General features: G+C 40.4%; 1 protein-coding gene across 7 annotated transcripts in view; it reads left to right on the plus strand.

The window, feature by feature from the left end:
• Positions 1-940: 940 nt before the first annotated feature.
• Positions 941-15,010, plus strand: part of limch1b (LIM and calponin homology domains 1b) — an 82,257-nt gene continuing 68,187 nt past the window's right edge. For 4 of the 7 annotated variants that reach the window (XM_069701692.1, XM_069701693.1, XM_069701694.1 and 1 more), the window contains exon 1: positions 942-1,316. In XM_069701692.1, the coding sequence (XP_069557793.1) occupies positions 1,221-1,316 (96 nt within the window). In that variant the 5' untranslated portion in view covers positions 942-1,220. Of the gene's footprint in view, positions 1,317-15,010 lie in introns of all 7 variants that reach the window. The other 3 variants (XM_069701689.1, XM_069701691.1, XM_069701690.1) reach the window with 1 other exon arrangement.

A 15,010-nucleotide genomic window follows, 5' to 3' on the forward strand; every position in this document is an offset into this window, starting at 1 on the left:
TGCTGCCCTCATTGGCTGCTGGTGGAAGATTTTATTTTTTTATTTTTTTATTTTTGGGCCATTGAAGCTGATCATACTGCGGTGTGCAAGTCCTGTCAGTCCAGTTGAGTCAAGCCAGAAGAAAATAGCTAGATTTATACCGGAAGTACGTTACCATCAAAATAAGAGCATACAGTGGAAGACAAAAGAGGGCGCTAAAAGTAGGCAATCATCTTTATAAATGATCAATTCTGACATAGTTCTTGTCCATTACGGTCACAGCCATCAATCATGCTTATATTAGGTCAGTTACAGGTCTGTTGAAAACACCCTTCGTCTAATCTATTCGGTTTTAATAAAAATGTGTGATAAAGGAAGTTTTTTTTCCAGCATTATTCCTCACTTTTTTTTTTAGTCTGTTTGTGAAACCGCACAGAAGGATATTCTCGCACTAATAACACTATGAAAACAATTAAATAAAAAAGGGACATTTTTACACATCATACATAATGAGCAATTAATTACGCACTTCCGGTTGGTTTATGCCGCCCAAATAAAGCCACTGTTTACTTCCGGTTGCCATTTGTGTTGAGTTGGAGGAAAGATTGTTTGCAATTAAACTCACTGGAGGTTTTTCATCTCAGCAGCTGCACTAAAGAGTCTCTTGAGAATCTATAAATGTCGAAACCGCGGTAAGAGTTGTGAAAGGCAGAAGGTTTTGTCATCTCTGATGCTAAGTTTGGTGACTGCACTGTATCAAATTATTATTATTATTATATAATAATAATAATAATATATTATATTATTATTATTATATAAAAATGTGGATTACTCGGCTACTTCCGGTAGCACTCTTTTCTGTGACGTTACATCTTGATTGACCCCAATCCTGCAGCGCGTTTCTCCATTTAAAAGCTTTTATTTTATTTTATTTGAATACCTGCACCGGAAGTTCCCGTCGGTAGCTCTGGTTGACTTGACGCTGCTCGTCTTTGCCCAAACAGGAGCGATACCGGAGAGCAGCAACTGGTTCCGTCCGCCGGTGCTGCCGCCAGCTGCAACACCTACAACCGACGGAGGGGAAGAGAGCTCGGCAGACTCACGGCACCGGTCGACGACTGATTTTTTTTCCCCCGGTGGAATAACGCGGCGCCGGGCTGCTTTCAACACGTTTCTTTTTTCTTTTTTTAAATTTTTTACAGGCATTTTAACTCTTTGAAGAGCAGAGCTTCCGCCGCCAAATGGCAAGTCCGGTTGCAGACATAGGACAGTCTCATCAGCATCACCCCGAGTCGGCCGGACACTCCGCGTTTCAGGAGGCGCAGAAATGGATCGAGGTGAGTCACTGACGGGCCAAACGTTGTCTCAGCTCCTCGGCTCTTTGCGTCCCCTTATTTCCGCGCAGGTGTTTTTGTTGTTGTTGTTGTTGTTGTTGTTGTCATTGTGTGGCCTTAGTTACTGGTTTACAGTTCCTGTCTGCGGCGCCTTCTCCTTTAAAACGCCAGGTTTTTATTTATTTTTTTTTTTTTTTTTATTGCTTCGTCACCTGTTGAAAGGTGACAAAAACTACAATAATGTGACTCCCTCATAATATGTCTGTGAAGTTCCCGTGATGGATTGCCTGTGGCTCAAAGGTGCATTTATCTCCTACATTTTGTAATTATGAGTATTTTAATCATATGCAATACAATAGTCCTATAAAGAAATGAATCACCTTATTGTCCCACATTTTTTAACCTCCATTGATAGACCCCAGTTATAATAACACAGCAATGTTACAACCAGGATACTGCACATATATATATGTATATATATTAATTATTTTTTTTAACCAGACCCTCCTAAATGTTGCAGCAGGCTTTCAGTTGTTTTCAGTGGGGGCTGCTGTACAGTAGCTGTGGCTGCTGTGGGGTCTGCTGCCTGTTTTGCTGAAAACAATGAATGCATCATGTGGAATGGATTTTTGCCTCATTGCGAGCCCGGTGAACAATAATCACACAAACAAGGTTTTGTTCTGGGAGAATTTCAATCACGGCACTTGCCTGCCCCCGTTTCAGTCCGACTTTGTCATCCTGCAGTGAGCTCTCCTCTCGTCAGCCTTCGAAACACCCGACGACTGGGCTGGTTACCTTTTGCATGTTGGTGGAATGCAGTCACAGCTTTGTAGGTTTACATAATGGCTTAAGAATCACATTTTAAAACCCACTGTGGCACAAAGCTTTTTTTTTTTTTTTTTTTTCTAAAGTTCCTGTCTCAGTGTAAGCAGGGGCGCTTGCACTGATTATAGGGCCTCTCTGTACTTGAGAAGATTTTCGGGGCCCCCCCCCCTCCCAAACCCTCTGTGATTAATCACTGACACATCGGATGTAAATCCGTTGAGTGCTACCTGTATAACCTTGATTACAGCCACGCTTTCCTCAGTCATCGCCACTCAGTCGATTGGTTCAGCGACAGAAACAATTATGATAATCCATTAATCCTTTAAGTACATTTTTCACCAAAACGTCTTAAATTCCAGTGTCAGGAATGCAGATTTTCTTTATTTAAAAAAAAAAAAAACAACTCAGATTTCTTACTTTTTAAACTGTGGAACTGTAGCTGGATTCTGGAGAACGTTGATGGCTATTTTTTTTTTCACCATTATTAATCTTTTATTGACCAAAGGATTAGTTAAGAAAGATCTGATAGACTACTTTGTAATCAAAATAATACTTGGTTGCAGTCTGTTTTGAACTTTATGACTGTAGTCGATGCAAAAAACTCTCACTAAATTTGCTTTTCCACCGGTTCCTGTATTTTTCAGTTAAACAAATCTTATGCCTCTTTATTTGTGCTTGTTGTTTTCTGTCTCATTTAAAGTCTATTTAAAACCAAAACAATCTGACACATAAGTGCAAAATATTAAGTAGAACATACACTGTGCACTGCAGATGATCAGGTTTGATGCAGTGTTGACTATTTGTGGTATCGTATCACTTTTGCGTCAGTTTTGAAAATATTACTGCAACCATCCCCTGATATAGTTTTCTGAAAAGCATCAGATTGATAGAATATTAAATATGCAACCTCATCATGACATCAGCTTCCTAAATCCGTCTCATGTTGTCACAGCATTGTTGATGTACATTCTGATATTAGTAAAAAGTTTTAAAGTTTCACTTAATTCACGTCAGATTCAGAATTAAACTATAACTAGATGCCTGAAACTGGATATGTCTTAGCACAGTGAGATTCTTTAAACTGCCAGTGTTGATATTACTCGATGTGAATAGGACAATATTAAAGAAAGTGATACATGCTTTGGTATTTTAATACAATGACAACCCTGCATATTTGATTACTTTCATTAAAACTGACAGAACCTCTTTAATCGTGTCAGGCGCCATTACAGGCCTATTTAGCAGCTCCCAACTCCCCGGAGGCCCATATCACATCTTTAAAAAGCCACTACTGACCTAGAATCTCTGAAGCAGATCAGGGCTGAGAGCTGAAAGGTTGGGAGTGAACTGACACCACTCTTGTGGTGCTCTTTTCTCACCCTTCCCCCTCGGCGACACATTTCATTATCCACACACACGCACACGCACCTGGTGACGGACCAGAAGTCACCTCAGGGAACCAGAGACAGGTCCACTGGTTCCTGAGTGAACACAGAGCCTCAGTCAGCAATCCCAACGACCAATGTTTGACTGCTTTTATTCAACTGCTGTGTCATATATAATGTCAGGACCTGAGGGTGGAGGTTATAACAACAAGTCCCCTGTTTTCCATGTATTGTCAGAGACAAATCAGAACCTGCAAAGAAACAGTTGAGACCTGTGTGCTTTGTGTTGCGCACCTGGTCAGGCTGGAAACGAAACTCCCTCTGACTTGTCTACTTTTTTTGACGTTTATTTCTTTTTTTTGATTTGTGCTTTTACCTGTTAATATGACTTGTTTATGTTAAAACCAACTTTTTTTATAGCGGAACTAAAGATCCATATAATGCAGTCCAAGTTGGGTAACGTAGACTTGTCTTGCCGAGGCATGCTGGATTACTTTGTGCTATTTTAGGGCCGGTTCCCACAAAATATAATAGAGGTTACTTTGTTGTTTTTTGTAACATGGAGGAGCTTTTATTTAATTTCAAGTTTTGTTTTGGCAGGTGAGAATAATTTAAAGTCTGCCATGCACTAGCTGACCACACAGCTGTTGAGTGCTGTTGAGAGCCAGATTTATGCATCTCTGTCAGCCTGTTCTGGTGGTCCCACCACAGTTACATCCTGAGGAGAAACTGATTTATAGTTCAGTGCTGGATTTTACCCTGTTGATTGCTAAACCACCAAACTGACGTGCCCTGAATTATTAGGCTGTGGTATGCGTTTATTACCTACCTAAATGCTTCACACATGTTGTGAGATAGATCGTTGATGGGAGGGTTTGCACTGTAAATGTTAATTTTTTTTTTTTTTAATTTAAAAAAGAGCCACTTTTTTTTTTTCCTCCCAGTTTGAATGTCAAAATAGTCCTCCGAGAAATGTGTCACCATGGGAACCGAGCTCAGGCAAGCGGCATCTAACGGCACCGTATGTCAAACTCCATCGCCTTGATGAAGCATTCACAACCTGCACTCATTACTTCCTTGACAGCAGCTTCCTCTCACCATCTCTTCAGCACCGCCATCGCTAATGATGGTGTTTAGGCTTCTCTGAACTTCAGAGGAGACTCACCGGTCCTTTTGATGAGGTTGTGGAAGCCCTCAGTTGGTTAGGTTGATTGATTTGTGTCACATAGCCACGGGGTGTTTGCATGAAATGGAGACCCGATGATGGAATCTGACTGGATCTTTCCTCAGAAACGTCTTGATGCTGGTGTGATGAATTGCCTTTGTTCTTAATGGTAGTTGAGGACTATTTTGCTGCTGGCAAATTCACATCAAAGCGTGGCTGTGAGAGAATAACTGCAGAGTTGCGCAATTCCATCGCTCGCCTTATGACTGAAGCCATTTCTAAAGGAAAAACACAATTTGCTTGAAGAGTGTGTGTTGGAACAAATTACAAAACGTTTTTAATTATGTAACCAAAAAGTTGCCAATAAAAGTAAACCTACTTTGGCACATGGAGGGTAATGAGATATGTTGTCAGTTTTGAACAAACCCAACGACTCAAGATTAACTCACTGGTATATTTCATGTTGGTTCTTTTCTCTTGAGGTTTTGAAAGATGAATTTATGAGCGAATGAAAGAAGGAGTTTAATCTTTATGGCAATTAAGCCGCGTAGCCAGAGAGGCTGTCTTGTGCAGCTTAGGATGCACAACATGATTTAAAACCCGGCTTAAAACTGAAAAAGCTTTGCAATGACAGCTGAGGCTGCATCTTTTCACAAGGACAGGACATCTTGGACAGCACATTAACTCAGTTTGCAAATATTGTTTCGTCCAATTTCTTGTCTCCAGTCAACGGTTTGGAGTCGTAAATAGCAATTATTGGTAGATAGATTAATCTGCTGATTGTTTTTCTGATTAATTGTTAAACTGTCTGATCTTTGAATAGTCACAAGGATTCAAATCATGACTTGTTCTTCTCTCCAACAGTAAGGATATTTACTATTAAATATGACACAGCAAAACCTCTGAAATAATTGCTTATCACAACAGCAGATTTTTTTTTAAGTGTCAATTAAGGAATTGGTTCAGCAGCTAATTTTTTTTTTTTTTTTTTTTAGCTCTATCAAAGGTAAATCCAAGAATCTAAAATGAAAACTGTACCTGCAGAACAGTGTCACAGCTGGATCTCCAAAAAAAAAATCAGCTTAATGTCCCTTTTCTTTGGATTTTATATTGGAAATGTTACACGGAGGAAGCAAAATAAATGTTTCCCGGCAAGATACTTTTTTTAAATTTTTCCATCGTTCGTCTCGGCTTGTTCCGTGTCTCTTCTCTTTCTTCTATCCAAGTCATGGCATGTTTAGGAGTCTGCAAATGATACAAAGATCCATTGTGATGTGCCTGAAAGGGAAAAATGATATCACCTGCGTGTCAATGGCTGATATCATTGCAGCGATATCACCGTGTCCAGCCGACAAATCAGCAGTGTGATCCGTGTTATTAGAGCGTCTGTTAGCAGAAATCCCCGTGACTTGAGATCCTCTGTGTTTTGCAGGATTTTATCTTGGGACTCGGGGTAGGAATGCTTTTTCGATACGTGTGCATTGTTGAAACTTCCATCAGAAGTCACAATTCATAACAAATGCTCAAAACTGCAAAGTAGAGCCGCTAACTTGTTTTGAGAATCGTTTTTTTTTTTTTTTTTTTTTCTCTAAGTCGAAGCTAACTGAAACAGAACAACATATTTTGCAAACCCACGATAAATCAAAAATATATTCTATCCGCAGGAAAACAATGGAAGACATCCAATAGACACTAAAACCATGTTTTGCCTGGCGACTGATTGACAGTGAGGACCGACCTAATCCAACTGGAATGAGTTGCAGACTATCAAGTTAACGTTGCCAAATGGGATGAGATTTGATGACAGCTCCTGGTGTTTGCTACGGAAACTTACAGAGTAAAAACAGCTAGGAAACGATGAACTGAGCCCCACACCCCCACACCCTCACCCCTCCAAAAAAAAAAAAAAAAAAAAAAAGGGGGGGGAGGTACAAAAGTTATAGTTCCCAAAGAGTTTTAAAGACCTATGACCACGTCTTGTAAGAATAATACAAGATACATTTTACTTTGCAGAACGAGATATTTGAATAGTGGTAGAGGACTGTAATGGCTCAACAGAAACACTACTCAGTTTAGTTTTTTCTCTAATTTGTTCTGATTCGGTTTGAGATTTTGAGTGCCGAGACAATCATAGCTAGGTGTTATTGCCGTTTGCAGAGAGAAACAAATTAATTACATGCATCATGTTTATCCCCTTTATTACAGTGAAAGTGAGCCCATGTGAAAAGATGTCAAAGAAGGGAACGATGATGCTTATATATTGATTGATGTTAAGTGAAAAATGCCCCTAACCTTTTATCATGAGGTCAATCCTGCAGGAGATGGTGAACGTCCATCAACAGCCTTCTTCTTGAGTAATGCATTTTGCTCTAATTTGCAGTCATCGGGTTCGTACGTGAACTGAATGTCGAAAACACTTTCTGCCTTTTTGGATGCCGTGATGGAAATATCTTCTCTCTGTGGCCTCAGGTAGTTAAAAAAAAAGAAAAAAAAAAGTGTGCTATCCAAAGATCTGTAGCCGGTCTGTCTGCGTTGACTCCTTCCGTGATGTCATTCCCGGTTTGGGCGCCATTGTCGTTCTTTCCTGCAAAATGGACCGAAGTGTTAGGTGTTGAACTTTTCTTCTTCCAGTCCACATTTAGATACATGACTATGTGACTGTAAGCCATGGAAGAATGTAACTTTAGAAGGAAGTGTCTGTCAGAAAAAGGGGTTTATGCCAGATTGAGGATGTCCCCTTCACATCGTCTTGATGCTCTGCTGAGGTGGAAATCCACGCTCTACCACAAACCCCCTTTATGCTGACTGGGCAGCTTGAATGATGAGCTTACAGTACAGAGTTAAATGTGTTATTTCAGGGTGACGATTAAGTTGAAACGTGGACTTTTTTTTTTAAACGCTTGATTTTTCTGTTTTCATAGCTCTGGTTCCAGTGTGTTTGTGAATATAGCTCGGTATTCATTTTTAAACAATTTACTGTAATGGATGAAGTAGATAATGATTCCAATTGATGCCAGTTTCTCGTGAAGAAAAATTGCGTTATGATCCAGCAGTGGAAGCTTTCAAATTCCAGTGACACGTCTTTTTTCCAATTTTGTCACAGACGTATGAATATTATATTTAACTTCTGCCAATAGAGCCACCTGGATCCTATACACTGAACCTTTTAAGTAAGCTTTGTTCGAAGTCGCTTCAGTGTTTTGACATTCATTTATATTGCCAACACCAAAGCAATCCTAAAGGCTATTGGTTTAAATCCCTTGCATCATAACCATCTCATATTTTGCTGAGTTTAGCTACGACTGCGAAACCAAACTGGATATTTTTTGCGTTGACGGTTAGATTCGGTCTCCCTCGTTTTCCAGCAACATAAATCAGCTCCACTCGGCGTCAGTCGCTCGCGCAAATGAGAAATCCCTGAAAGTAAGATGCTAATCACTAATCCCGTGGTTATGATCTTCTTAATCTCAGCAGAAGCCTTCTGTCCTGTCCTGGTGAAGGAAGGAAAAAGAACTGTTGTGTTGACACTGTAGTATTAGTGAAACGGCGAGCAGGCGGGATTACATGTTTGAAAGAAGCGGATTAGTGACCTTGTCATCCACTCTCGCATGTTTGGTTTTTTTAATTTTTATTTTATTATTCCCATTTGTCAACATGACTATATCTTCAAACTCTCGCTTTTTAAATAATGTGCTGTGGGATGCGTCATTTGGCCCCAGTCTGTTAAATATGCTCAAATGCTTTCTGCTGTATATTTCAGTAGGTTTGGGGCGCTCGCAGATTGAATACAAATGATGCAGTTGTCAGCAAATGCCTTCCCGTCTGGGTACAGATGGGTCTTTATGAACACATGCACGTTTGGGGTGAGAGGTGATCATGTGGTGGATTACTGAAGTAGAGATTAGCCCCCCCGCCCCCCTCCACCGTCCCTTTTACACTATGTCTGCATGCTTCTACGTGTGTTTTTCTATTGTTACTGCGGCAACAGGCATTAAGTCATGGAAAAATCAAAGAATGACCACAGGTTAGGTTAGGTTAGGTAGTTACTCTATTAATCCCCGAGGGGAAATTTTTTTTCGCTACAGCAGCATACAGGAAGCAATAGATAATAATAGATTACCTTGTTTTAACAATTATCGGTACCTGAACTTCCACATCACGGATCATCAGCCTTTTCCGTGTTCGCATGCCTGTAGCTGATTTTCCATAATGCCTTTCATTTCAAGGGGCTTTTCAGATAAAGCAGTGGATTTGTTGGTTGCTGTTCACGCCCAGTAAAAGACGCAAAGTACATATGTAACGGCGTGTACCCGCCTGAGTAGACTTACACACGGGAAATATGCTCGTGTGAAGCAGGGAGGTTCTCCTTATCTAGTAAAATCTGCAGGTTACTTCATTTCACAACCAAATATATTCAAATAAAGAAGGTCACTGGACTGGGTGAAAAGCAACGATATCCAGTTCGGCTGATGACAATTTATCACAGATGATTGTAATCTTACAGAATTCATATTTTTGACTTGCTGCACCTTTTCATAATCAGGATGGTTTGTGCTTTCAGGGGAGATTAGTCTGTGTTTTTGTCCCAGAAAGGCCTTGATTTAAAAAAAAAAAAATGAGCCTGTACTGTAAGCTTAGGAACAGATTTTTTTTTTTGGCTCTGCATGAGAAAAAAAAAGCTGAAACTTGCAAGAGAGGCTGCTTTTTATTTCTAGAATATTTAGGAGCTCAAAGTCAAATTTTGCAAGGCCTCTCCAGTCTTCGCTACTCTCACATTTGATAAGATTTACTAACGCCAGACTCATTTTATGTAACAATTTCAACAGGTTTGATGCCCACTGACAGCGTGGCTCCATAATGACTGATTCTTGTGCCACGTAATGGCAAATTGTGTGACACACCGGCCACCTGTCCAGGGTTTATTCATCACTAGATACGTGCATGGAGACACTTCAGCCAAAAACACAGCATGGGATATATTTGCTGATCAGTGAGGGATGTCCCTTTGACTTTCTGTGTGTGTGTGTGTGTGTGTGTGTGTGTGTGTGTGTGTGTGTGTGTGTGTGTGTGTGTGTGTGTGTGTGTGTGTGTGTGTGTGTGTGTGTGTGTGTGTGTGTGTGTGTGTCTCCTAATGTTGCAGGTCTGTCTGTGTCGAGGTGAACATATTCGTCTTGTTCAACTGTCAGGTCTGTGTGTTGATGCACTGAAAGACCTCCTTTTAGCTTTCGTTTCGAGAGAGCGAGAGAGAGCGCGAGAGAGAGAGAGAGCGAGCAGCCGGGCAGTCAAACTGCAGTGCGGCAGACACACACATACACACATGTTGGTTTTTCTATCTTTGTGAGAACCTTAACCTGAACCCTATAATAACTTTAACCCGAGTTTTAACCATCGAGATGTCCTTTAAAATTGTGTTTCTTCTCATAAATATATTTTTTTTAACCAGAATTGCTACACGTAACTATAGAAAGACACACACACACACACACACACACACACACACACACACACACACACACACACACACACACACACACACACACACACACACACACACACACACACACACACACACACACACACACACGCGCGCGCGCGCACGGACAATAAAGGCCAGTGGGATGAAGGGACAGCCGGCTGCGTGCCAGGGCTGCACAGCCGCAATCTGCAGGGAAGCTGTTGGCAATTGTTGTTACTCACAACATTTGCAAGTGCATCTGATGCCAATGCTACTTTGAAAAGAAGCCTAACTGACAGATGACGACAACACGTCACTGTGAGTGTTGGGCACTTAAAGAACGCTCAAAGCATCTACTTAGTCCTTCAAAGTAGAACAATTTACATATAATATTCACATTCCGGTCTGTGTAAGTTTATAAATCCTCCTTTTTTTTTTTTTTCTTGCCTGAAATTAGCTTCCTTTCCAGTTGTGTACATTTGCCGTCGGCGTGGCCTACCAAAGTTTGGGTTGTCGTAAGTGTGAAGTTACACCCTCAGCACCCTGATGAACAGTTAAATCTTAACCCTTCAAACCACGTAAACCCCTTAGGCTTTGGCTCGTAATGTGTAAAGATGAGGTTTATGGAAAATAAAAAGCTAAGGAGCTGTAGAAATGTTCCCTCCGCACCAACCCCGCTATTATGCAACCGTGTTGTAATTTGCTGCGCTTAATTCCTTATGAAAGCCACAGCATGTCTGAAAAAGCCCCCCCCCCCCCCCAAGTTGTTTTGAGTTGATGATATATCTTCGAACATAACATGAAATGATTTGACTTGTGGTTTTGCTTTTTTTTTTTTTTTAATTTTAAATTTTTTATTATTATTATCATTAAACACGAGATACAAATTTAAAAAGATGACCTTGAAACACACGTGACGCCGCGGGAGAGTTCTCTGCCCTGTCTTCTTTCAATCAATCAATCAAGTTAATCTGAAATGTTCTACGCTGGTTTAGTTCATCAGACACAGGGAGAGAAGCATCTGACACTCTTGAGAGACTCGAAAGGCGTCACGAGCTTGTTCTCTAATCTTTGTCCATAATTACAGGCCGTACCTCCTCTGTCATCTAATCTGCCATCGCTCTATTGATTGCCCTTGTTCGCAAGCAAAAAGTGGGTCACTTTGCGTGCCTCCCGTTTCACTCAGATGTATTGATTGCTTTGTGGGGTTTTGACTAAGAAGGTCACCGATTTAAGGCCCCAGACCGGCTGGTGAAGACTTTTGCTGATGCGCAACACTCCTCTCGAGTCCCTAAAGTTAAATATCTGTCGGTAAATATTTTGCTGCCCTCGTTCCACATCTGCACGGAGCATATTTAGCCCAGCTGAAGATTGGTTTTTTTTTGTTTTTTTTTGCGATGGGCAGCTTCCCAGCTGAAGTGGGAAGTTTTTATTTGTCGGACAGCACTGCGAGTCATTTTAAAAGCGTCGCATTAGGTGTTACTCGGATTTCGCCTTGTATCCCGCACTATTCAGGGATGTTCTTGGAGAACAAAATAGGACTGTTTAATGGATAGGACGGAGGCTGGTGTCTCTCCTCTGTCCAGGGGATGTTTCTAATTGGGTCATGCAGGCTGAGCTGGTTTCCTAGTTTTCTGAGTTGGGGCACTGGGGAGCTGGACTCTTTCTGACTGTCGAGGGAGCGAGTGCAACCTGCGCCGGCTGACTGACGGTCGTGCGGCAACAGCGTGAGACCGGTTCACGGAAACGGATCGTGCTCATTTTCTTTCCCGGGGTCTCGGCTCGCTCTCGTCTATTGGACAGGATGGAGAACACGCTGTGGCTCCTAGTGTCGGCAATGTTGGTCAGTCGGTGTACAACTGGGAGAAATATCCCAACAACCATTGGCTGTATTGCCATGAAATTTAATATTGGCGTTTAGAAGATGAAACCCACTGAATTTGATGATCTTGTGACTTTTACTCTTGAACCAACACAAAGTTTACATTTGTGTTATTTAGTCAAATGACTCGGCTGTTGGTTGGATTGCAGTGAAATTTGTTTGAAATGTGCATGACCCCCGTAACTGTTATTAATTTGGTCCCTTTGCTTAATGACCAAATCTGTGGAAAAGCTCAGCTGTACTTTAGTTTGGATTAGTAAAACTTTGCTTGCTAACATGCCAGACTCCGATTATACACATGGTAGATGTATTAACTGCTAAAAATCAATATGTTAGTACAGCCATTGTGAAACATTGCTCTGTTTCATATTGTGTTTGTATATTAAATTTGACTGTTTTCCTATTCGTCCTTAGCCTGAAATGTATATTTCATGTTTGATCCACGCCTTTCGGAGCTAATCTGTCTTCATCCTTCTAGATTTGGATTTCCTGCCAACATTTACTGAGATTGTTCAGCTTTAATTCAGCTTGTTCAGCACAAGTTCAACAATGAAAAATGACAGCCTCTTGAATCAGGGAGAGTGAAATACCTCGGCTATTGTCTGGTTTCATAAAAAAAAAAAAAAAAAAAAAAAAAAACTTTTGGTTGCAAAGTAAAAGGTAAAATGATTTGTCTTTTTTTTTTTTTTTTTTTTGCTCTGCAAAGAAGCAGATGACTCGTATCCAGCATGAATGGAGGCTTTTAGAACTGAGTGGGATGGCTTTCATTGTGTCACACTCACCCTCTGTGGTATACATAACTCTATGCCCACTCACCCCAACATTCCTCAACCTCTCAGTCCCCATCCCATTCAGACATCAGTGTACACACGCGCACACGCACACGCACACACACACACACACACACACACACACACACACACACGCCCCAACAACAATGCATGCTGTCACCACACTCTGGAAAGTGACACAATCAAGCCTCAGCTGACTGGCCTGCGTGATGCAGCATGCCATCAGTGCATTTTTGTCATATCAGAGTAAATTTGAAAGTTTATTTATTTTTTTATTTTTTTTTGTCATCTTTGCTGTGCAGCAACAGAAAACATGATTTAATTCCATGAATTCTATTGATTATATTTGTAAAGATTTGTTTTGTTTTTTTTAAGTTACAATTTACCGATTTTTTTTAATTTTTTTAAAATTTTAAAATCACCCAGGTTGGTGGACTTTTTCTATTTTGCTTGTTTTCCTAAAATTTGCATTAAACTTTCAAGTCTTTCAAGAAGTTAATCGGAGTAGAAATATCCTTCGAATGGAAATGCAACAGCTGTCTGTTATAAACAGAAGAACCTGCAGGATAGACAACATGTGTGTTCCTTCCCCCCTGAGCCACCATCTCTTCCTCTTATTTGGTATTCAGCTAAAACCATTAGCCGGATATTTGCATGAGAATAAGCGTCTGAGCTTTTTTTTTTTCTCTCTCTTTCTCACGTTTTGTCATGCTTGATCTTCTGTTCGAAACTAATTTCCCCACATCGGAGTAAAGGCTACATCTCGGTGTAGTCCTATCAGATAGAGACAGAAAAGGGGCCCCGGTGGTAAACTAGAAAGATCTATTTACTTAGAGGGATAAATATGGCTTGAACGTGGTTGGTTGCCAGGACCCGAATTTGAATTCTCACTCTTCGTGTCTAAAAAGAGACTGGAATTTATAGGATTGTTTTTCTAAAACAGGGAATCCTTAGAGTACAACTTTAGGTGGTCTGATCTATGCTACAAGTTTGATGATCTCCTGTCATCAATCTGCATCTTGTCGAAGAATTCGCTGCCGAGCGGGAAGTTGAATTGCCAGGATCGGAAGTACGCGTCCCTGTAAGTACAGTGTCAGCAGATGTTAAGTAGTAAACCTGTCTGTCGAATTAGTCCCACAGTGTCTTGTTGCACCTACAGTTGCTTCATGAGCATGTGTGAAGTGGAGGGGAGTTAACAGAGCGTCACTCCTTTCCTGCTTTTATCACTTTCTCTTCGTTTGAGCAAGGAAAGATGAAATAGCCCGTTAACTTTATACCAACTACTGTACCAGCACTAAGTGCGGCTGAATTGAAATTTAATTTGCTTGAGCATGAGGAAATGTTAAGATGAATTATCTGAAATATTGTTTTCATAAACACAATGTTGTGCACAGCAGTGATCCAACTTATTCTCGTATTATGTGCTTCATTTGTTGTTATGTATGCCTGATTTGAAGTATGTCTTTTTTAGGACCAAAGAAAAACTTTTTATGTTTTATGATACTTACGACATCAACAGCAAAGTGAGCTGAACAAAAGAATTGTTTAATCAGTAAAAGAGTAATAAAATCATCAGGACAGAATCCATAAATAGCTCCACCTGCTGTCCAGAAATTTAAACCCTAAGGATACAAATGACACTATATTCGCTGCACTTTTTCATTTAGACGCATTCTCTTGGTAGTCGAGCTGAAACTGACAGCTCAGCACTAGATTACAAGAGATGGTCAAATAAGATCAAGACCATTTCAAGATATCATAACAAAAGAAGATCTTGCAGATTATCACTTTGGAGAAATGAAACTTGGTTCTTTGGTGGCAGTTAACAGCCCACTTTGGCTCAGACAATCAGATTGGGACCACTATAAAGTGTTTTATTATATTTTAGTTGTTTTTTTGTTGTTTTTTACTGTATACCTCACCCTTTGTGTAAGACCTCAAAGTTAAGTGACGTTAGTAGTTTTAGTAAGATGGGCAAGGCCAAGCAAAACAGCAGAAACTTCAAATTTTCCAACCATTGACATGGTTCAATTATTCTTTTAGACACGCAACAATATGTCCACTTAACATTTTTTTAGCCATGCATGCATATTCTTGCAAATGTTTGTATAATTTTTGAGTCACTATGGAAACAAAGCCACTGAGTGAAATTCGTTTGAAGGTGTCGGTTTATGTTTGACGCGACAGACTTGAG

Source organism: Brachyistius frenatus, unplaced genomic scaffold (assembly GCF_029030835.1).
Source record: "Brachyistius frenatus isolate BFR_SWC_R1_liver_20210118 unplaced genomic scaffold, ASM2903083v1 Contig_38, whole genome shotgun sequence".
Taxonomy (NCBI): domain Eukaryota; kingdom Metazoa; phylum Chordata; class Actinopteri; family Embiotocidae; genus Brachyistius; species Brachyistius frenatus.